Source organism: Mobula hypostoma, chromosome 20, assembly GCF_963921235.1.
Source record: "Mobula hypostoma chromosome 20, sMobHyp1.1, whole genome shotgun sequence".
Classification (NCBI taxonomy): Eukaryota; Metazoa; Chordata; class Chondrichthyes; order Myliobatiformes; family Myliobatidae; genus Mobula; species Mobula hypostoma.
The window spans coordinates 21,940,031-21,965,177 of NC_086116.1; the positions used below are offsets into that span (position 1 = coordinate 21,940,031).

At 38.1% G+C, this 25,147-nt stretch overlaps 1 protein-coding gene across 3 annotated transcripts in view; it reads left to right on the top strand.

Moving 5' to 3' along the window:
* The window catches only part of ccdc87 (coiled-coil domain containing 87), a 54,591-nt gene that overhangs the window by 14,181 nt on the left and 15,263 nt on the right, over window positions 1-25,147 (top strand). For all 3 annotated transcript variants that reach the window (XM_063072140.1, XM_063072139.1, XM_063072141.1), the window contains exons 4-11: window positions 5,220-5,470; window positions 9,734-9,968; window positions 10,058-10,151; window positions 12,635-12,729; window positions 13,324-13,481; window positions 16,035-16,167; window positions 18,654-18,857; window positions 22,097-22,213. In XM_063072140.1, the coding sequence (XP_062928210.1) occupies window positions 5,220-5,470; window positions 9,734-9,968; window positions 10,058-10,151; window positions 12,635-12,729; window positions 13,324-13,481; window positions 16,035-16,167; window positions 18,654-18,857; window positions 22,097-22,213 (1,287 nt within the window). The remainder of the gene's footprint in view (window positions 1-5,219; window positions 5,471-9,733; window positions 9,969-10,057; window positions 10,152-12,634; window positions 12,730-13,323; window positions 13,482-16,034; window positions 16,168-18,653; window positions 18,858-22,096; window positions 22,214-25,147) is intronic.

Here is a 25,147-nt window from a genome sequence, read left to right on the forward strand (position 1 = left end):
TTGTAGAGTACGGTTACCATTGCACCTTAGCATGCTATTCATGGGTTTCTATCATGCTCTTGGTATCTTCTACCTTCGCATTTGCTGTGGTCAGGTTTGGTGTGGCCAGCTGGCGTTCATGTCTTTGGTTCTCTGTAATTGCACGGGTATTGAGTAGACTTGATCTCCCATTCTTTCTGAGGGGACAACAAGAAGGTGAGTCGTACAGTTTAACTTGAGTCTGGTGTTTCCACTGGCTGCCTTGCTGAATCTGCACAGAGACACAAGTGTCACTTGTTAAAAATACCATCTGTGGTCCTATTGATCCGGGAGCAAACCCTGCCTTCTCAGGTAGCACTCTCACCATGACTTGGTTAGCCAGCTGTGGGAGGACTATCTCCTTTTCCTCCGGCTCTCTGATCAGCAATATGCTGCTGTTGCTTTGCACGGCTCTTCACATCTCCATGTAATCTTACTAAATTGGCAACTTTAGTTTCTTTCTATACACTTGTGCTCCTTCCTCTCCTCTTTCTGTAATCACCTCAGGCAACTGCACTACTTCTAACAGTTCCTGACTGTGCTCAGCGTCTCTCCTTGGGACCTCCTGATATGATTGCCACATCTCGTCCTGTCTCTCCTTCCTGCTTGGAGCTGTGGTCTCGCTGTGGACCGTGTTAGCTGCTTTGTGGGTCACACACATTAGTTGTCCCTGTCTTGTCCACGTTATTTCTCCCTTTCCTGAATTTATAACAGCTCCTGCTTCTCTTAGGATGTCTAATTCAAAGGATAGTACCCTTATTATTTGGACAGATCCAGAAATATACTGGAAGCTGCACGAAGCCAATTTCAAGTACTTTGGGCTGGCTTCGTTGTTTCACCTCCTGCAGTGGTAATGGAAATTACCTCTCAGATCCTGAGCAAGGTTAGTTCAGTTATCGGTACTAATCTGTGGATGACCAATACTGACAACAGAGGCTACTGTCGGCCATTTGTCTGACCTCATCAGCTCTATAATCTGGTCAGAAAGATTAGAAAGAGGGGGTGCTGCTGTGGACTCTGCCTGCTTTAGTAAGTGATTTTTACACTTTCCTTGTTTTTCAGATCACTGCCTTGAACCATGGCCTGAGAAGCCACAGCTTTAATAAACCATCTCCTTTACCCTCCTATTTCTACTCCAGCAGTCCCTTGCTATGTGCCCCAGCTGCCGGCACACAAAATAAACCCTCTGTGATGTCACAGCAGCTGCATCCACTATATCCACTTTACGATTTCTCTTGCACTTCCTTTGATCTATCTCACTGGCCCATGAAACTATCACTGAGTAGGTCGACCCCACTGCTATCCCTAAATCTAAAATTTCCTGGTGGCTGAGCTCAGGCCTTCCTTCATCATTTTCAGGAAGACTGGGTCATCCCTCCCTGGATTATACAGCCCCGAGTACTCCTCATACACTTGATATTTACGTTCTGCATAATCCATGTCTTGAATTATCAGCTCTTTGAATTACTGCCATTATCATTCCCCAGTTAACCTCACCTTCCTCGAGTCACTGCCTCACTTCCCCTTTAAAAACGCGATATCTCTCTTCATTGCTGGCGTTCCCAGTAGTTGCCCATGTACCATCCCACACCCCCTGAGCCATCCTGTCCCACATATTCCTCAGGCACTTCGCATTTACCAACATATGTATATCTTTAGTGTATCTGGTGAATTTCAACCATTTCCTCGAGCTTGCGCCAGGATTCTGAATTCCCACATGCAACTTTAAGTCAGGGCAACTCTGACAAAATGCCAACAGGAGAAAATCTGCAGATGCAGATGTACCCAAGATGCTTGATTTCCCCCAGGAGTGAAGGGCTTATGAATGGTGGTAATCAGGGTCAAGAGCTGGCTTGGGTCTTAAGGTTCTCAACCTCACGTCCCTGACCTTAATAGGTGCCATCCTGGCAAATACATCTGGGTAAAAACCTCTCCCTGAAATATCTCAACACTAATTCCCACGCAATGCAAACCATAAATGACAGATACAAGTTAAACAGTACACACTTAAAAGCACAGAGTATGTACTCTGCAATCTACCACTTTTGTGTATCTGAACTCATGCTGCATTCCTTTGCATCTAACTGTTACAAAAAGGTGCACGCACACTTGCAAAGACATATGGTAAAGTACAGCACTTGGAATGAGTATACGCCCTTTCCCTTCAATAACCACCCTTTGCAACTGGGTGTTCCATCTGACCAAATTAACACACAAACTTTTATCTCTTACATAAACACGTGCATGTGCACTCATTATCTTTATATATACCAGTTCAGCTCTTCATGTTCACGATATTTAATGATCCTGTACACCACCGACCTGATCAGGTCCAAGTGTGAGTGCTGATTTTAAAAAAAACTCACCCACTTAGACTAAGATCACTGACCACACGGTGGGTCGCAAGATGATATCCCACGCTTGACACCAAATGTTGTTGCGTGAATGAAGTTACCGGAGAGAAGCACTGGTAGATATAAAGCAGTCTCTTTATTTGACAAAATATCACAAATAAACTGCCGGCCTTTGGAGTCGAGGGAGGGAGGGACAGATGGACTGACTTATCCACTTTCAGAACAAGCTGTGCTTGGCCCAGCACTACACAACACTTTGTGCTAAATATCAAAGAAAAATTCAGGACTATTCAAACAAATCCATATTTACTGTGTTTTCCTTGAACTACATGTAACAGTTTCAAATGCCTGGATCTTCCCACCATCACACCCAAAATAAGTATTAATTACTGCTGTATCCATGCAATGGGATGTGGATTGGATTCGTGTATATGTAGACAACTAGTTAAGCGCCTGTTTCCTGATCTGCAGTTTACTGTTCTGAGCTGCATTTTAAATTTAATTTTCAATGTGTATTCGAATCTGAAGGTTGGTCACTAAAATCAATACTTTGCTACGTGTCCTAAACCCCAAAATCGCTCCAACACCCTGTTTATACCTCAACGTTATAGATCTTCATCGCACCTCTTCAGAATCCTTCACTCCAGGGAAAATACACAGAGACTATCCACCAATCTCTCTGTATAATTAAAGTCCTCCAATAGAGGCAGTGTTCTGGTGAATCTTCTCTGCACTCCCTTGCAATCACATCCTTCCTGTAGTGTAGCAACCAGAATTGCATACTTAGTGCAATCTAACCAATGTTTGGTAAAGTTGCAAAATAATTTCCCAATTTTTATATTCTGTGCCCTGAACTACAACTCCCATCTATCGCTTCTGCCATTTGCAGGGGACTATGGACTTAAATTCCATGGTCCCTCTGTTCATTACTCCTTATTGCCCTATCATTTTCTTTTTTTTTTCAATCTTTTTATTAGTTTCATAAAATATAAACATAAAATAACAATAATACAAATAGTTGGAGATACATTGTTGTACTTAAGATGAGTAATTATAAGACCAAATAGTAGAAATTGACAAAACTCCCAATCGTGTAGGATAACAATGAATAATACAGGACAAAAAAAACTGAAGAAAAATCATGAAAAAGAAAAAAAAATAGAAGAAAAAACAAACCCCACCCCAAAAAAAAACTAAACTAAACACAATTAGACAACTAAACTAGACTAAAAGACTTGGGCAATTCTAACAACGTAAAAATGGAAGAGAAGAAAATCTTAGTGTCGACGACTCCATTCCTCTCAACCAACAGTACAGAGAAATAAAATAAGTCTGGAAATGGTCAAATTACATCATATGAAAATGTTGAATGAATGGCCTCCAAGTTTTCTCAAATTTAATGGAAGGGTCATAAACCATACTTCTATTTTTTTTCCAAATTCAAACACAACATAGTTTGTGAAAACCAGTGAAATACAGTAGGAGGGTTAATCTCTTTCCAATTCAGCAAAATGGAACTTCAAGCCATTAAAGTAAGAAATGCAATCATCTGGCGTGCTGAAGAGGTTAAATAATTTGAGTCTATCATTGGTAATCCAAAAATAGCAGTAATTGGATGAGGTTGTAAGTCTGTATTCAAAACTGTTGAAATAATATCAAAAATATCTTTCCAATATTTTCTGCATATGGCCTACTCCTTACATGCCTAAATGCATTACCTTGCACTTGTCAGGATTAAATTCCATTTGCCATTACTCTGCTCATCTTTCTGATCTCAATCCCGCTGGAGCCTTAGACAACTTTCCTCATGCACTACAAGATTTTGTGTTATCTACAGATTTATTAATTGTTCTCCCTACAATAGACAATAGGTGCAGGAGTAGGCCATTCGGCCCTTCGAGCCAGCACCACCATTCACTGTGATCATAGCTGATCATCCACAATCAGTACCATTTTCCAGCCTTCTCCCCATATCCCTTGACTCCGCTATCTACGTTTCCTTTCAAGTCATTTTGTTATTTCATAAACAACAAAGATCCCAGCACTGGTTCTTCCAGAACAGTACTTAATCATGGACTTCCAATAAGAAAGCAACTTTCCACCACCATCCTCTATCTCCTATCACCAAACCAAGTTTGGAACATGTAGGACTGCTTGCCGTGGATCCCATGTGCCTCAACTATCTGGAGTTGCCTACCATGAAGGACTTCTTCAAATGCCTTACGTGTCCCATTTTGACAACATCTACACGTTTGTAAATACTTGGGTTATGACCAAAGGAAAAATGGCTGGATTTAGTGCAAGGGTGGTTATTAGGTGCATCAAAAATCACACTTAGAAAAATTAGCAAAAATAGTGAGAAGAAAACTGCCAAAATTCACAAAATGTTATCTACCAGAAAACACAATAATAGCTCTGTACTTATTCTTGTCCAGTGTGAACTCCTGACAGTCCCTATTTCTCTCCCCAGAGGGTGATGAGTTCCTTTTTATTCATCACTAGGACATACCATCTTTATTTACCAACAAAGTTGCATATGAATTAGAATATGATGCACCCCACAACATAGTTATAATGGTATTATAAAATGAACTGAAGTATCTATGTTAAATGCAGTACTGTATATATTTGTTAAGTTATACAACCTCTCCTCCACTCTCATCCTGAACACCGGCGTGCCTCAAGGCTGTGTGCTGAGCCCTCTTCTGTACTCCCTTTTCACCTATGACTGCATTCCTGTACTTCAAAGGAATAACAAACTAAGTCTTTTGAATTGTTTCAAGTATTATTTTGAAAATTGTCCTATTTCTGCGTAAACTAATTTTGATCCGGTGTTGTTATTTATAGGGAGGAATCATTCTATCAGATGTAAAGTTCCTCTGGAAGGAATTTGAGCTCTATTCTCATGACGGTACTTTGACAAAAATGGAAAACCAAGAGCTGAGCCGACGAATGACTACACACATCATTACAGTGTGTGAACAGCTATTCCTTCACTATCTTCGAATGGTGAACGTAGTGAGACAGCATTCTGTTTTCACTGATGAGGCCAACCTGACTAGATTAAAGGTCCAACTTGCTCATGATTGCACTAAGTTGTAAGTTTTGCAACTCTCGTTGTGTATTTTATTCTCAGTTTTATTTCACAAATTTCTTTACAGAAATTAATTTGAGAACATGAAGTGCAGTACATATGTGCATAATTAATCGATTCCTATTCTTCCCTTCTGTCATCTGATTTCTGAATGGACATTGAACCCATGAACACTACCTCACTACCTTATTTATTTCTGTTCTTTTGTACAACTTATTTTAACTTAACTATTTATATAAATAAATAAACAAACAAACAAATATATATATATACACACACATATACACACACACTTAATGTAACTCAGTTTTTTTTCTCTATTTATTTATCATGTATTTCATTGTACTGCTGCCATAAAACTGACAGGTTTTACAACAAATGCCAGTGATATTAAACCTGATTCTGATATTACAGGGGAGATGCAGCAGATAAACAAGCTATTCAGCCTAATCAGACCCATGATATGTTTTGTACTCCACTCAAGCTCTTTCCTCACCCAGGGCTATCAGTGTACCCATTTCTCTCTGAATATTCCTTGTCTCAGCTCTATTAATGCACAATAATATTTGCTTTATAATTCCCAGGCTGTAACCTCCACATTCCCATTCATAACTTGAGTACAAAATTTTCTTCTAAATTTTTTAGTGGATTTATTGATGACTGTAGGTTCAGAAAGAGACTTCTGTTAGGTGAAAACTTATATATAAGGAGGCACAATAAAGCTCTCAAATTCCACCTAATCTCCCGTTGCTATAGGTGACAAGCAAGGAGGTTGAAAGCTGATCAATTTCTTCCCAGAGAGGACATAGCAAACCATGACTGTTTCACTAAACTGAAACATACAATTCTTTTATCCAGTGACCATTGTTGCCAGGTGGCAGATTATAGATGCTTATGTTTTTTTTTTGATATTTTAAATACATTGCAGTTTATTTTACAGACTTCTTATCGTTAGCTTAATTAAGAAGATTGTTAAACACTGCTGATTTTCACAAAATCCTTTCTTTGAAAGCCGGTTCCTAACATGTTTCCTGCTCTTTGCAGTGGTGAACAAAGCCTTTTTTAATAACATTAAAAGAAATTCTGCCTTGTCGTTGAGATTAAATGAATGCTTGTTGTACAGAGGAGATTGGCTCTCCCCATTTATGCTCATGTACAAATAGAAATAGTCATATTTTCAAGTAGAGCCCAAGATGAGTGTGGTAACCTGTCTAAATGACTATCATTCAGTGGCACTTACATCCACAGTGATGAAGTGTTTTGAGAGGCTGGCGCTGACGCATATCAGCTCCTGTCTCAGAGGCGACTTGGACCCGCACCAATTTGCCTACTGAAGCAACAGGTCTACAGCAGGTGCTATCTTGTTGGTTCTTCACACAACCCTGGAACATCTGTGATGCATACATCAGGATGCTCTTTGTCAATCACCCATCAGCATTTAACACCATCATCTGCTCAAAACTAATCAGTAAACTCCACGACCTGGGCTTCAATATGCAGTTGGGACCTCCTTGTGCAATTGGATCCTGGAGTTCCCCACTTGTAGGTCCCAGTCAGTCTGGATTGGCATAAAAATCTCCTCTATGATCTTCATCAGCACAGGAGCACCGCAGGGATGCGTGCTTACCCCCTGCTCTACTCGCTTTACACCTATGACTGTGTGGCTAGGTACAGCTCCAACACCATATGCAAGTTTGCTGATGACATCACTGTTGTGGGATGTATCAAAGGAGGTGGTGAATCAGCATACAGGAGCGAGATTGAAAATTTGGTTGCGTGGAGTAATAACAACTACCTCTCACTCAATGTCAGTAAGACCAAGGAACTGACTGCAGTCTTCAGAAGAGGGAATCCAGAAATCCTTAAGCTAGTAATCATCGGAGGGTCAGAGCTAGAGAGGGTCAGTAACTTTAAATTCCTGGGTGTTCCTTTGTCACTATCTCAGAAGATCTGTTCTGGACCCAGCATGTAGATATAATTGCGAAGAAAGCACGACAGCGCCTCTGTTTCCTCAGGATTCTGCTGAGATTCGGAATGTTATCAAAAACCTCGGCAAACTTCTCTAGATGCATGGTGGAAAGTGTGCTGACTGGCTGTACTATGGTCTGGTATGGGGAGCCAATGCACTTGAGTAGAAAATCCTATATAAAGCGGTGGATTCAGCCCAATACATCACAGGTAAAGCCCTCTGAAACATTGAGCACATGAAACAGTGCCTTATGAAAACAACATCCATCAGCAAAGATCCTCGCCACCCGGGCCAAGCTCTTTATCTCACTGTTACCATCAGGTAGAAGGTACAAGAGCCTCAGGACTTGCACCACCAGGTTCAAGAACAGTTACTACCCTTCAGTCATCAGGCTCTTGAACAAAAGAGGATAACTACACTCATTTAAGGACTCTTTTATCTTGTTATCTCATGCTTGTTATTTATTGCTATTTATTTATATCTGCACTTTCACAGTTTGTTTTCCATTGATCCTGTTTACAGTTACTGTTGTTTAAATTTGCTAAGTATGCCTGCAGCAAAACGATCTCAGGGTTGTATATAGTGATATTTATGTACTCTGATAATAAATTTTATTTGCACTTTGAATTCATTGTATCAAAGCATTTTCTTATTTTTCAGGACTCTTATTTGATTTTCCTTGGCTTTATTTTACTAAAAAAAATGACTGAGTCCTTCTCTGATATGCAAGGGTATCACTTGTGTACATTTTCACTACACCAGTTCCATTATTCCTTTGTTTCCTTTATAAAATGGCGAAAAGAAAGTGCACATTTCTAGTGTTGTCTAACCAAAGTTCTATATTAGTTGACTATAACGTACTTTTCAATTCTTACCTCTTGAAATAAATCCTGGTGCCGGATCTGATAACTTTCCTGCTTACATATTCAGTCCTGACTAATGAAGACCAATATCTAACCTCTTAACCTTGTTATCTACCCCCACTGCCACCTTTAAGGACCTTTAGACAAGTATACCAAGGTCACTCTATTGCTCAATATACCTGAGGAACATCATTCATGGTGTATATCCTAACCTCATTAGTACTACCAGATTTTGTATAGTAGATTTTAAATATTGTTGTCCATTAATGATCTTAAGTTTTATTCTTAGCCTCTCAATCATCTTTCACCAATCTACTAACCTATTTTTGTAACTCTTGGGGGTCATTTTTTAAAATTTAAAATGCATCACATATAATGTGAGTTGATACTTCAAAATTATACCTGTTGACAACATTTTTACTGAGGCTCTTTGATGCTACACTTGGCCAAATTCTGCCATGCTGTCAAGGGTGGGCTCCCACATCTCTCACTGGAATTCAGCTTTTGGATCATGTTGTGGTGCCACAGTAACATAGCGGTTAGCATGATGCTTTTACAGCTGGAGTTCAATTCCAGCATCTTCTGTAAGGAGTTTGTACATTCTTCCCATGACCACGAGAGTTTCCTCTGGGTGTTGCGATTTCCTCCCACTGTCCAAAGACATACCAGTAAGTGGGTCATTGTAAATTGTCTTGTGATTCGGCTAATATTAAATAGGCAGCTGGATGGCGCAGCCCGTTGGCCTAGGAGGACCTGTTCTGCGCTATATCTCTAAATAAAGATAAATAAAATTAAAATGATGAGGTCTGAAGCTTAAAGACAGTGGCAGAACCTATACTGGGTATTAGTGGGTAAGAGCTATTATAAAGCACCATTACCAATACTCTCCATTGTTGTGCTGATTAAGAGTTGATTAGCCAGATAATTAGCGGGCTTGGGTTTGTCTTGCCTTTTATGAACAGGATGTATCAAAGAGATTTTCCACATTACTTTGCAAATGTCTTGACAACAACTTGGTTAGAGACTTAGCTAGCTCCACAACAAAAGCGTTTAAAGATGATCTTTATTTGTCAGTTGTGCATCAAAACATACAGTGAAATCTGTTGTTTGCGTCAACGACAAACACATTCTGAGTGTTAGTCATGTTTCCAGTGCCAACATAGCATGCCCACAACATACTTGAACAAAATATTACCTTGGGTTAAATCCTGGGTTGATAGAATCCTTTGGAAGCTCCTACGGAAATTACAGGAACGTCACATTTTGCCTTTGTCCTTAAGATTAGCTAATAACTTAGAAATAAGGGCACAGAATTCTGAAAAGAGTAATAGAAAATAGATATTAGCTCTGAAAAGACTGAGTACAATGGGAGGGCTGAATTAATTTTAAGCTCTTCTGATTCAACTATTTTTATGATTTTTTAAAAACTTTAAAGCTTGAATATGCGAGCTATAAAACATCAAGTTTCTAAAGAAATCAAGGCCCTGCGCAAATCAGGAGAAACTGATGACAACATTTCTGAACAAGAAAATGCAGGCAAATATAAACCTATGATCAGCAAATCAACATCTCCTGAGGCTCCTTTTACCTTCAAGTACCTCTTCAACCTTAGCCGACCCAAGAGACCACCAAAACCAAAGAAGCAAACAATAGAAGGTGACCTTAAAGAGGTTGGTCAAATCTTACAATGTGAACTGCAGAATTTGGTCATGGAGATTGAAGGAATTTTTCTCAATTTTTGCACCGTGTTTCTTTATAGATCAACGACAGTATTCCACAGCTGGATCTAATGCAGCTTTATAATGTGATACTTCATGAAGCTGAATCATCTGGCGATCACAAACCAATGGAGAGTAAGAGATTATTCTTTATATTTTTTTACTATTTAGAGATTTTGCACAGTAGCAGGCCCTTCTGACCTTTCGAGTCCATGCCACTCAATTTCACCAATGTGACCAATTAACCTACTAACCTGTACATCTTTAGAACATGGGACGAAACCCACGCAGTCCCAGAGAGCATACAAACTCCATACAGGCAGCAGAGGAATTGAACCCAGGCTGCTAGCGCTGTACTAGCATTACGTTAGCTGCTGTGCTACCTGTTGTGTATTCAATAGTTCAGCAATGTTTGAGTAATCTTATATTGTTTAATCAAACATTGTTTAAATAATTCATTATAAGTTATACGTGCAAATACATGAATTGCATACATCATCGTACTGCTGTGTGATAAGCATGCACCTCACTTGAAATAAAACACCTTTCGGATTCTCATGTCTTGCTTCGAATTAGTTTAATATTTTGAAGTTACAAAACATTACACTACCAAGCTCCAATTCTTTTTAAACATCTTATTAATTACATGTTTACAAAGACATGATGCAAAAATGAACCTGCCCTCACAGATGTTCCATGGAATCATTGCACGGTGCCAACTTTCAGAATACTAGCGAGGGAAGCTGTAATGGCTATTTTTTTTCTTAACATCAAAGGAATATTTATAGTTGGTCACATGGGTGGTTTGTTTGTGTCACTTACTGGTCACCTCCAGTGTAATGCAGGCAGAATGTTAGAAACAAACATCCCCCCCAATCTCAGCTGTGTCTTGGCAGAATGTTCAGGATGTACAGTGAAAGGTAAGTGGAAACTAATTGCATCATAAAAAAGTGACTGCACTGTTTATGAAGTTTGTAAGTAAAAGTTGTTTGCATTTTTACTATTAACACAGGACATAGCTTGGCATTTTCATTTTGGCATTCATGAGAACAGCAATCCCGCTAAAAAGTTGGCATATATCAGAAGGGATCTCCCTGCCAAATGTTGAAAAACCATTCAAAATTCAAACAAGCTACCAGTCTTCCAACTTCTATTTTCCTACAGCCAGTAAATTAACAGTGTGATACTCTTTAAAATGCCTGGACACACCTTTGAAGCCAGCCTGCTCAAAATCTTAGATTTAGGGTAAAAGGTGAGAGATTTAGAGAGGATCTGAGGGGGGACCTTTTCACACAGATTGTGATTTGTATTTGAAATGCACTGCCTGACAGAATGGTGAAAGCAGAGTTGCTGACAGCATTGAAGTACTTGAATCGCTTTGGCATTAGAAGATCACAGGCCAAGTGCTGAAAGATTATGGAGGGGTGCCCACTGTTCATTGTGGATGTGGTGGGCCAAATGGCTTGTTTTCAGCCCGTATGACTCTGAGTACAAAATCATGTGAGTACCTCTGACTCTGATCTAGGACCCTTATTGAAAGGGATCAACTGATTAGTCACAGACAACCTAAACATGCTCCAGCCTTTGAGCAATTGAAGCTTTGTTCCAACTCCAGCAAGACTCGTGTTACAAAGTTTGTGGTCGCTCTGCAGGTTCATGCTCACCTGAAATTTCTGGTGAATCCTTCGAGTATTTTGACTTTCAAGGCCTAGCTAGAAGCCTGAGAGAAAGAGCCAAGACAGAGGAATTCTCAAACCTCTACAGAATTTGTGACTAGACACTGCAAAATATGCCAAATTTAACTCAAATTGTGGGATTTCATTTCTGTGAGTACACAGATACCTGTAGTCTGAAATATGCAAATAGTTTATATGAACTCAAAATTCTAAATCCACAAACTACTTTGTGACCAAGCATGATGTTGATTTTAAATCAAGGAAGAATTGAGATTTACTCAAAGACATTGCCCAATCAACAGTCAACAGTGGTGACCAATAAAAGGAGCATGGAACAAGATCAATACCCCATCAAATAAATCACTATTTGTTCTCAAATTTGATCCCATCAGCCTCAGGCTTCTGTGGTGAACATAGGAGAAATGGCCACAAACTCTGTGGCTAGAAAGTGATTGCCAACCTCTGCATGTGACTCTGGTTGTGCAAACTAACTTGAATCAATGTTGTGAATGGAGGTTTGCCAGCAGTTTACTAAATAATATTGAGCATTATCATAAACCATAAAGTGATTTCAAAACTTCAGCATGTACTTTAATTTGTAAGTCAAATTAATAAAGGATTTTTAAAAAACTATCAAGGTAGAGTGAGGATAGTCTCATTTATACATATAATACAGTGGCACAGTTCAAGGATTAAACTATCATGAAGAGGCCTTGGATTAGAGTTCCAGGTACCTTATATTGAGCCTAACTTCACTGCAAGAAAAAAAGGTCAAAATTAAAAGAAATCATTGTGTGAATGGAAATAACTTCATCTGTGAGTTCAAGGTTTGGAAATAGATGGCCATTTCAGTCATTGCTTGACTGATACAACTTTACGGACTGAAGAAAAGCATATTTCAAAGGAAGTCTGCAAATAATTAACATCCTATTTTGTCTCCAGTTGTTGCAGTACGAAATCTTAATCTTCAAGAACAACAAAATAAAGAAGTTTACGTAACCAAAAAAATGCAGCTAGAACATCAAGTAAACGTAAAGGTAATATTAATAGTATGAAGGTGTTTTTTAAAATTGTACTTGTGATCCTTCTTAGTTCAGCTCTAATCACCTCTGTGTGGTGGAGTCCCTGGAAGGCAGTATCCATCACTCAGGACCCTCACTGTCTGGGATATGCTCACATTTTGCTTACAAGAGCCTGAAAACCCGCACTCGATTATTTAGGAAAAGCTTCTTCCCCTCTGCTATCAGATTCCTGAGCAGTCCATGAACCGATGATTTTTTTCACACTATTTATTTGTAATTTATAGCAATTTTTACATCTGGACTGCGATGCTGCTACAAAACAACAAATTTCATGACATATAACTGAGTTGTAATAAACCCAATTTCTGTTCCTCTAGGGGTAGTGAAATGGTTAAGGAGTTTAAAACTGAAGTATAATAGACTTGTTTTTCCATGTCGAGAATTTGGCTGAAGCACTTTGACTGCTGTTATATATGGAATTCAGTTGTGTAACTAGTGTTTTGTGATAACTTTATCAAGGTGATGGTAAAACTGAATATAAGTAGTGAAAAATATTTAAAAAGGTTTGTTGGAGTTAATATGATTAATCACATGTTGTCTCTATTTCAGAATTGGAAATTAAGTCAAACTACAAAAACTGGTTTATCAGAACAGCAAAATAGCTATTCCTTTAGCTCAACCTCCCACAGCAATTTGTTGCTTGGTTTCTGCAAAAAGACAAGAAATGAAGGAAATGACCCTTTGTCCATTGCTGATGATCTGCAGAAGTAAGCCTCACAGAACTCTCTGAATTCGTTTATTGCGGGGCAATATCCAAGTTGTGATTGTAAAATAATTTATGAAGCTTACGATTTAAATAGATAAGTTATGTATTTGATTGTTGAGATCATCCTTGCAGTATTTTGTCAATAAGATAACAAGACTGGTGTAATGCAGGAGTAAATACAAATGCAGTGCTCTGCCATACAAGGTGTGAACTGAGAGTGGCTGAGTTACAAAGTACAGCCCTAACAATCATGCATAAGGGGAAAAAAAGTCAGACTTAACAGACTTAGCAAAAAATTGCAACATTGTGGGTGAGAACATCCAGGTAAATATGGTTGATCGTTCTATGATGCAGTCCAACATTGGGATCAATCTCTTTCACCATCTCATCCATTCCCACTATTCCCACTCCTGACCCCAAAATATTATTTCTCTTCTTTTTATTCAGTGACACTAAATTAGAGTTCAGCTGGTACGTTTGGACTCTTTTGTATTGCTTTGATTTAAGCTTGGGCATGACAAGGGCTGGATGTTCTTATCAACCGTGTTCAAAAGCCTCAGGACATGGGACCACCGTTTTTGCAAACGTAGTGGCCTGGAGACGTAATATTGAATTGTTGTACATCTCGAAGAGGAATAAATTTCAGCATGTACAAAGCGGGATTATCAGGATTATTCAAAAATCTCACAGCCCGATTTGTAATATGCTTAAAAAAAGCTTTCTTAACTGAACATTAATAAAGTTGTGGCAGAATTTGGTCTCACATAAAATTCTCGTCTCATGGAGGAGTGAGATTTCTATATAGATCAGTCTACTGTCTGAAAATCACCTGTGTCAAGCAAATGGACAGCTTAATGAATGGTCACGGTAAGCTGGAGCAGAGTGCTGTAGATACTCCTCTGAAACCGATTTTCATTTGAACTGCAAGGTTAATGTGTGACATCATTGGAAATTATAGTTGACTTTGGGTACTGGTGGGAGTGACATCATTTGATGGTTTGGCAAATGAACAGATGGATTATTTTTTTCATTTTCTTTCTTGTGTAATTCAAACCCATCTGTTTGTCAAGCTAAACACTGGGTGTATAAAACTGAACTGCCATGTTTGACTCATGGTTTGTCTTATTGTCTTTAGGATTGGTTAGAGAGGGGTGTGATTGTAGAGAGAAGTTACTTTTTCATACAGATAGAACCCTGACTCTTACTGTAGGAACTTCTGGATCTTTGACCACCCTCCCTTTAACTTTAATCAAGCAAACTGATACCTGTATTCCAAGCTTACTTTTCTCTCAAGACCTTGAATGTGTTTTAGCTTTTCAAATTCATGCCTATTTTTGCTGTTCTCAAAACTATCAAATGGTGATTTTCACGATTATAACAAAAGTCATCTGTCCCACCTTGTCTTCCTTGACTTGTCTTCAGCATTAATACAGTTGACCACACCATCTTCTACCAGGACTTCTTCACCATTGTTCATCTGAGGGCAAGTATGCAGGCTTACTTCTCTTATCTATACTGTTACAGTCTGTTATAGTTATTAGTTTCTCAATTCACTTTCACATCATTACTTCTACTGCTCAGAAGATCAGAAATACCTCCTATTTCTCTCCTCAGCAGCAGAATGTGAAAATACAAAACAATTTTCACTCTAGTTTCATATACAGCTCCACATTAATTCAGCCTTTTTGATCTCTGCACTGTCTCTAATTGTTGGGCTGCTCACAGATAATGGGAAAAGAGCAGAAATGTGCTTCATCTAAATATTCATAAAAGCAAAATCATTTTCTTAAGTCCTACCAGTCTGCTGTGGTCACTAGCCATGAAAAAAATTCCTTCCTATCGAATAACTGAAATTGAACCATATATTCACAAATTTGGGGCTGTATTTAACCCTAAAATTAACCTTGGGGCACACATCCACATTACTGTTCTACCTTGTGTTCTTTAATTAAACCCCCATTTGAGATGGCTACCCTGTCTACCTTCCCAGATTGAGACACCCTGTCTTCAACAGCTATGCCCTCAGCTGCCAGTGATCTATGTTCTGGATTTCTTTGTTTAAAGTTCTTTGCTCCCCTATTCCCCTTTCTGTGTTTAATAAGTTTCATTTTCTTTGTTTGTTGTAATCTCTTTTGTACTTTAGGATTCCTCACAACTTCCACCTACCCAACTGCTGCTTTTCCACTTTGATCTCATAGCTTCTCATAAACTGAGCAGTGTCACTCTTCACTGCACCCCCCTGTTCCTGAGACCTGAAATTTGACTTCTCTATTGGATTATAGTTTTCATTACGTGAGGCAAATGAATACGGGCACAAATGACAGTAAGAATGGGTGAATTTAAAAACACTGGAATATCAGTTTATATCTCCACAGATAATGAATTGTGGAACTACTTAGCACGAATGCCTAAGGACACTGTCTTCATGTCCCCAAAGATCCAAAAGATGTCACAAAATATTTCAAATCATTGTCAGTGAAAAATACAAAGTATAATGTAGATATAAAAAAGAAATGCTCAGCAATAAATAACAGTTATTATTGATTTCCTTTAGCTTGTTGCAAATTTCTACAGTTGGTCAAGGGGTTGCAGCTGATCCAGAAACAACTCTTCCTCCTCTGATTGAAGCAATCACGTATGATAGGAGTAATGAAATTAAAAAGCATAAGCAACAGAAAATGCTAAAGGTACATAATGTGAAAGAAATGAATACTGTGTTAAATATCCTAAGTGAACCAGTAACTTTTCTAATCTTTGAAGAGCACCTGCTTAAAAACAATTCTTCCCATGGAAAATATGTATGCTAACTTTTTCTCTCTAATACACGCGTCTTTGTGGATATAATTTAGAATGCAACATTGAAACAGCGAGCTTTTGGTCTTTCCTCTCATCGTGGCAGGAGTGATACCTCTCTTTCTCTTGTTAGTGAGAGAGAGAGAGAGCCTGTCTGAGATGTCGAAGCGTTGGGAAGGACAGTAGTTTTTGATGGATCATAGTTCATGGTCTCTGGGGGCTTTGCTATTGCTTGCATGGTGGGTGGTGGAGGTTGATGCTTTTGTTGGAGGGAGAGGGGGGAGGTTTGATTTTGCAGCTGCTTGTGCATGGGAGGGGGGCTTTGTGGTTCTAACGTTTTCTGCCATTCATTCTTCGGGGTTGTTTATGTTTCGTGGATGTCTGCAAAGACTAAGAATTTCAGGTTCTATACTCTATACGATCTCTGAGATTAAATTAAACCATTGAATCTTTTAAAAACATTTATCATATTTTTCAAAACGAGTGTACTTTTTGAAGCAAAAATAATCTTACCTTTCTGTTAGCAAAACATAAAATAGACAGCAAGGCATCCTCCACCTCCAGCTGCAGTGTAAGTCCATTTGTTCCCAATGTAATAGAGATATTCACTTTGTTCTGGCTACCCTTCTCCCTCCTTTCGAAAATCTATTTCTTCTCTTTTTCCCATTTCTGGTGATGAGTCTCCAACCTGAATCCTTGAGTTTATTTCTCTGTTCATGTATATACTGTATATATTCTGCTTATCTCATCGTGTGTTTCTGGTGTTTTCAGCTTTTACTTTACGTCTGGCGTTATGCTGTGGAAGCAACTGATTTATTTTACCATTTCTTTCTGCCTTATGCATAATTAATAAATCCTGTTAAGTTTGCTGGGAGACAAAATAGAATTGGACGAAATGGCTAGTTCCTTCAGTCATTTGGGCAAGTATAGCTATATCAATGAGAAGGTTTTGCTTCTCACCCTGACCCTTTTATGTTTAGTCTATTTTCACTGTAATTTTATTACAAGAAATGAAATTGGCTTTTTATGGTCAAATTAATAGCATTAGTGTATGCAATTGCTGAAAATACTAGATGCCTCATTACAAAGGAGCATTTTATCAATCATGCTGACATTGCCTTTAATACATCGCCTTATGTATAATATACAGTACTGTACTTTCTGTCTCAGTATATCATGACTCTTGCGTCAAATGAGAAAAGAACAAACACTAATGCATTGTAGTCATCCAAATGTAGAGTTGTGGTTACTTCCAGGTTAGGGAATACTTTTTGTCATATGCTTGTACTGACTAGAGATTAATGAGATTTCTTTTTCTGTCTTTAGTGTTTTATTCCAAATATATTGGTTGGCGATGAATTGAAATACCATCAATGAAAATGAAGTACTTAGAAATAAAAGAGAGCAGAGAAAAATGAAAAGGTCCTTGCATGTCACTTTGCATTATCTTTTTGGCATATTTTCACCTTTTGCCAACAGGAGTCCATTAGACTTCTGCAGTAATGGGCAATGAGCGCTGCAGTTTATTCAGGATTAGCTTTCCATCTTCTGCAGTTGTGTTCTAATGAGACTGCCAATAAATATTCCCTATACAATGTATGGTAGAAATGAGCCAGCGACATTAAAAATAGCAGTCATTGATGAAAAAGTTTGGCAAGGAAGGTAGAGTTTTACCTCGATTTGTGTTTCTCTCTGCTGTTGATGCTATCCTGAATTAATGCCCTTCACTTAAGTGAAGCAATTAACAGTCTCACCCACACACACAAACAACTGCTTATAAAAATTAAACTCTTCATTTTCGGCCCGTGTACCGTATATACTTTAAAGATATTAACATCAAAGAATCATTGTGGTTTTCAAAATGTTAAATAATCTCTGACAATATAACTTAAACCACATGCTATACAACTAAAACATTGAGGTTTTTTTCATAATGAACAGTACCTTGTAAATAGATTTTCAGTTATCAAGATTCTGTACCAAACCTGTATTCCAAAATAAGTTTTATACTAAGCAATGTTTTAATATTCCATGTTGCTATCTTCAATATAGTAACCTGCATAAAACTTAACAATACTTTGTACATTTTTCAGTTGCCCAATAAATATTTACAACCGATTCCAAAATGTAACATAAATATATTAAAGTAAATAACACAGTTTTATGTTAGGTAACATATGAAAAATAAAACTGAACAATGTAAATTATGAGTCCTGACGAAGGGTCTCGGCCCGAAACGTCGACTGTACCTCTTCCTAGAGATGCTGCCTGGCCTGCTGCGTTCACCAGCAACTTTGATTGTGTGTTGAATGTATTTTATGATTTCTGTGAGTGATTTGCAGCTCAAAAATTTTATGTAAAATGTCTGCTTTTTTTTTAGGAACTTGAGGAAGAAGAGGAAAAAGAACTAAAGCAGAGAGTTCAACCAAAGGGGCCAAAACACGTACAGCCAACTATTGTCAACATCAGATTGTCCCAAAAGATGATGGCACAAACAGCAGATGTTCGTGTGTCAGACAGACAATTTACTGACTCAGTCTGTCTTGAGATATATCCAGCTATATATGATCACCAACATGAAGAGGTATTGTAATACATAAGAATATTGTTTGTTTTAACAAAAAAGACATGGGTTGGATCTTTCTGGGAAAAATAGGGCAATGTGTTAATGATGCATGTTATCATTAGTGGCTAAGAAAATTAACAATTTTATAGATTGAAGAGGTTAGCACAAGATGCAAATTTACTCAGGAGCCTCAGGACTCCATCACTAAGTTCAGGGACAGTTAGTACGGCTCAGCCACCAGGCTCTGGAACAAAAGGGAATGACTTCACTCAACTTCACTTACCCCATTGTTGAAATGTCCTCACAGCCAATGGACTCACTTTCAAGGTTGCTTCATCTCATGATCTCGATATTTATTGCCTTTTTACTATTATTATTTTTCTTTTTTTACTTGCACAGTTTGTTGTGTTTTGGACATTGAATGAACACTGAAGTTGTTGCATTTTTAAAATTGATTCTATTATGATTATTATTCTGTGGATTTATTGAGTATCCCCATGAATGAAAATTAATTTCAGGGTTGTATATGGCGACATATATGTACTTCTGATAATAAATTTACAATGAACTTTGGTAAACACACAAAACTGTAGATGCTGGAAGCTGAAACAGAGACAAATACTGGAAGAACTCAGCCAGTCTCTGTTAACATTGTTTAAGCAGCATTTAGAGAGGCATGTGGACAAGCAGGGAACAAAGGGATGGATATGGACCACGTGTAGGCAGATGGGTTTAGTTAAAGTAGTATTATGGTTGGCATAAACACTGAGCCGAAAGGACTGTTCCTGTGACGTACTATTTTATGTTCTGTGTTCTATGTTCGGTCAAAAATCATCTGTAGAAAGAGAAGTTAGGTCACTGATCTGATGAGGAGTCTTCAACCTGAAACATTAACTTTTTTTTTTCCTTTTTGCTGACTGAGTTCTTTTAGCATTTCTGTTTTCGTACCACAATGTGCTGGTGTGTTTACTTTTTGCATCAGTGGTAACTTAATCCTGAACCTCCCTAATGTTTTTCAGGGCTTGCTAGATTTGCACATTAAATTTCCTGCAGAATTTATCTCTTGAAGCTAACAGCAACAATGCTGTATTTGTGTTCATTGCTAATGTTGTTAACTAAGCTGCCTGGTCCAGATAAAGAGTTGAATATCTGGGCTCTCATTCCTTCAACTAGTAAAATAGGATAACATTGTTTCAATATTATCCTTCCCCTTTTCAATCCAGTCTTTATATTCCTCTTTTTGTTTCTTTTACCTTTGCTGATTTGACTCATTTTCCTCAGTTGTTTCCCTACTGTTCTTTTTTTGTTCTTAAATCATATTGTTTGAGGAGATTCACACTTGATCTTGTGCAATAAGGTTCCAGTTGCCTCCCTGCCTTTGTTAGCTCATGTTCCTGGCAAGATTCATTATAAATCATACCTGAGCGTGAGGTTAGAGAAGCAAATGTAACGCTGTGAAAATGTAAATGCTGTGAGATGCCCTTTTCTAATAAGATTTATTTTGTAAATAAATATTTGCATTCAATTAGCACTTTTAACAGTATCTATACATCACAAAGTGCATACAAATGAAACATTTCCAATCTTTATCTGTTGTTGTAGAGAGAATATGTCACTCAAAATTTCCCCATTCCAGGTTCCCACAAACAGTAATGTAATAATGACCAGATAAAGTCATGGTGAGACAACTATTTAGCCAGGACGTAGAAAGTACTTCCTTGCTCCAACCAAGAGGGTAGAAGGGACTTTAAAAATCTCATATGGAAGACAGCATCTTTGGCAGTAGAGTACATCTTGGCACATCTTTGTGTTATCAACCTAAATTTTGGACTCGGGTCTTGGAGAAGAAGGATGCTTATGTGAGAATGCTGTTCTTGGACCACAGTTCAGCATTCAACACCATAATTTCATTCAGGCTTGACAAGAAAGCTCAGAGACCTCAGCTTTCATCCTGCCTTGTGTAGCTGGTTTCTGGACCTCCTGTCTGATCACTGGCAGGTGGTAAAAGTGGGCTCCCTCACCTCTGCCCCTCTGACCCTTAACACAGGTGCCCCTCAGGGATTTGTCCTAAGCGCTCTCCTTTACCCTCTGTATATTCATGACTGTGTCGCCACCCACAGCTCCTATCTGCTAATTAAATTTGCTGACGATACTACACTGATTAGCCTACCTCAAATAATAACGAGGCAGCCTACAGAGAAGAAGTCATCATCCTGACACAGTGGTGTCAAGAAAACAGCCTCTCTCTGAATGTCGCAAAAACAAAGGAACTAGTTGTGGATTACATGAGGAATGGAGACAGCCTAACCCCTATTGACATCAATGGATCTGGGGTTGAGAGGATGAACAGCTTTCAGTTCCTTGGCATAAACATCACCGAGGATCTCACGTGGTCTGTACACACCGACTGTGTGGTGAAAAAGGCACAACAGCGCCTCTTTCACCTCAGACAGTTGAAGAAGTTTGGTGTGGGCCCCCAAATCCTAAGAACTTTCTACAAGGGAACAACTGAGAGCATCCTGACTGGCTGGATTGCTGCCCATATTGGGAACTGTACTTCCAACAATTGCAGGACTCTATAGAGTGTGGTGCGGACAGCCCAGCGTATCTGTAGATGTGAACTTCCCGCTATCCAGAGCCCTTACCAAGGTGTGTAAAAAGGGCCCAAAGGATCACTGGGGACCCGAGTCACCCCAAGCACAAACTGTTCTAGCTGCTACCATCCAGGAAACGGTACCGCAGCATAAAAAAGCCAGGACTAACAGGCTTCGGGACGGCTTCTTCCACCAGACCATCACACTGATTAATTCATACTGATAATATTGTATCTCTATGTTATATTGACTGTCCTGTTGTACATACTATTTATTATAAATTACTATAAATTGCACATTTAGACGGAGACGTAACGTAAAGATTTTTTAGTCCTCATGTATATGAAGGATGTAAGTAATAAAGTTAATTCAATTCAATTCTATTTCAAAAGCAGGAATGCTCCTTGACATTGCATGATCATAACATATGTCTTGATTATTTTGCGATATTTAAAAAAGGCTTATAGAAATGGTTTATTTTTAACTTCAGGCAAGCAATTTTTCTTGTGGTTATAGCAATACTTGAATAGTTGCACATTTTTATCTTTCAATTCAACAACTGGGAAAGTCAGGTATTGTTCTGTGTGGACTTTTATGAATTACAGTTTATGGAAGAGAAAAGAGCATTATTTAACACAGGGATATTTCATATAATTTTCTTAGTTTGACCAGGAAATGGTAAAAACAATGGACAAAAACTTATATTTTGGAGAAGAGCTTCAAGAGATTTATCAGGACCTTTTGAAAATGATCCCAAACGATCACCTGTTATTTGATGAGGTAAGAAATATTTTCAGATGGGGAACTATTTTCAAATACTTGGCAACATAGACGTTTCTTAGAAAGTAAAAAATGAAGAGCAATACATTATTTTTTATTTTTTGTTTAAAAGAAATTGTTTTCCACAAACTTAACAGTTTTACCTGGGAAGTGGTACAGAAAGGCAAAGCTCATGCTGAAGAAATTAAGTCTTATTTTATGTAAGACCGAATTGTGATAAATAATTATAAAGAAAATTAAAGGAGAATCTCTTTGGTTACAAGCAATAATTTGACAAGAAATTTACCAGACTAAGGGTAATAAAAACTATCGAGTTGGAAATTTGATAGCAAAATATATTTCTGGTTGTGATGTTTGTCACATGAGTTTAAGATTTTCGTTACAAAATCGGTAGTAGGCAGCGCCCTAGTCTGCCCATCCTAAGGATGAAAGGAAGTACTGGAGACATCTAGAGCTGAGCAGAATTTGACAAAAAATTGCACTGTTCAATTCCTATAATGAAGCCTACTATAAAGAGCTGCTAACTTGTAGACTTTTTGTTATTTTAGAATCAATTATTTATGAAGTAGGAGGAGTACAATGGTGCTAGAAAGTTTGTGAATCCTGTAGAATTTTCTCTATTTCTGCATAAATATGATCTAAATGTGATCAGATCTTCATGCAAGTCCTAAAACTAGATAAAGAGAACCCAATTCAATAAATAACACAAAAATATTTATGAGAAAATCCAATGTTACATGTATTTGTCAGAAAAAGGATGTGAACCTTTGCAATCAATGAGATGAGATTGGAGGTGTGGGTTGTATAGGTGCCCTGTCCTATAAAAAAGACACGTAAAGTCAGGTTACTGAGTAGCGCCCAGTCTTCTCAATAAAGATCTGTTTATGTGCACCAAGCTTCAATTAAAACAACTTTCAGGGGATCTTAAAAGAAGAATTATAGAGATGTATAAAGCTGGAAAAGGCTACAAAAGCATTTCTAAAGTCCTGAGTGGTCATCAGTCAACAGTAAGAGGAATTGTCTACAAATGGAGGAAACTCAGTACTGTTGCTTCTCTCCCTAAGAGTGGGCATCCTGCAAAGATCACATCAAGAGCACAAGTTGCAATGCTGAAAGAGGTGAAAAAGAATCCGAGGGTAACAGCAAGGTATCTGCAGAAATCTCTAGAACTTGCTAAAGTCTCTGTTCATGTGTCCACTATAAGAAAAATAATGAACAAGGATGGACACCACGGTGGAAACCACTGCTCTCCAAAAAAAAATTGCTTCATGTCTCAAGTTTGCAAAAGACCACCTGGGTGTTCTACGCTTCAGGAACAAAGTTCTGTGGGCAGATGATGCAAAAGTTGAACTTTTTGGCAGAGATGCACAATTCTATGTATGGAGGAAAAAAGGCACTGCACACCAACACCAATACTTCATCCCAACTGTGAAGCATGGTGGAAAGAGCATCATGGTTTGGGGCTGCTTTGTTGCCTCAGGGCCTGGACAGTTTGCAATTGTTGGGGGAACAATGAATTCAAAATTGTATCAAGACATTTTACCGGTGAATTGTCAGGGTAGCAGCCCTTCACATGAAGCTTAATAGAAGGTGGATAATGCAACAAGTCAATGATCCAAAAAAAAAACCAAAAGTAAATCAACAACAGAATGATTTAAAAAGAAGAAAACTCCTGTTTTGGAATGGTTGAGTTAAAGTCCTGACCTTAATCCTATAGAAATGTTGTGGAAGGACCTGAAGCAAGCAGCTCATGCAAGGAATCAGTTTTTTTAAGGAGGAATAGCCTAAAATTCCTCCTAGCTAATGTGCAGGGCTGATCAACAGTTACTGGAAACTTTTGGTTGAAGTTATTACTGTACAAGGGGATTACACCAGTTATTGAAAGCAAAGGTCCACATACTTTTTCAAACAAATACATGTCAATTGAATCATTTTTCTCAATAAATAAATGAACAAATATGTTTATTTGTGTTCTCTTCTAGTTTCAGGAATTGCGTGAAGAACTAATCACATTTAGGTCATATTTATGCAGAAATAGAGAAAATCTTACAGCGTTCACAAACTTTCTAACACCACTGTATTTATTGGCCTCTGCAAAATTATATATCTTAGGCAAAAATATTCTATTTTTGTGATATAAGTTGTATTTTGTGGTGTGCACGCTGGGAAACCCACATGGCCTTCCATATAAAACCAAGGTTAAATAATAGTTGTCTTTAGGCAAACTGCTTCATTCACACCATATATACAAGTGAAAGTTTCAGTTCATTTCAACCCTAAATATTTGTGGAAACTGACACTATTCTATTGTGATTGCACATTTAAATGTTTGATGGTGAGCCAAATCATGATCAACATATTTTATATTTGGGGAGATCCATATTTATTAATTTGAATTTTTTAATCACTACAGCGTTTCAAATTGTGACACAGTACATTGTGTTTAAGATGTTGTAATTAGCAATTTTAGCATTTAAATAATTTGTAAATCTTTACACATTTAAACAGCTTATATTCATTTACGTATTTATAATGATTAGAGCACTGTTTTAATTTATTGGCTTAACATCTGCAAAAAAGTGTTGTCTGTGGATAAGAAAATGGCATTAAAAATAGGAGTAAAGGCAGACTAAAGCCTGCTCTTCCACCTAAAAGATCATGGCTGATGAGATTATTGGCCTCATCTAACATTCCTGCTTGTTTTCCATGTACTTCATCATGAAAATATTAATGGTGAGATGCCCAACTAATGCTGAAGGCTGTTCATTTATTCACCTTTTGAGACATGAATGTCACTGGAAAAATCAGCATTTCTTATCCTGCAGAAGTGGCAATGAACTTCTGTTTAAGTAATGTGGCCCCCCCCCCCCCCAGGCGCAGGTACTTCATCGTGCGCTTGAACAGGGGCTTCCAGGATTTAGAAAAAGTACGCTG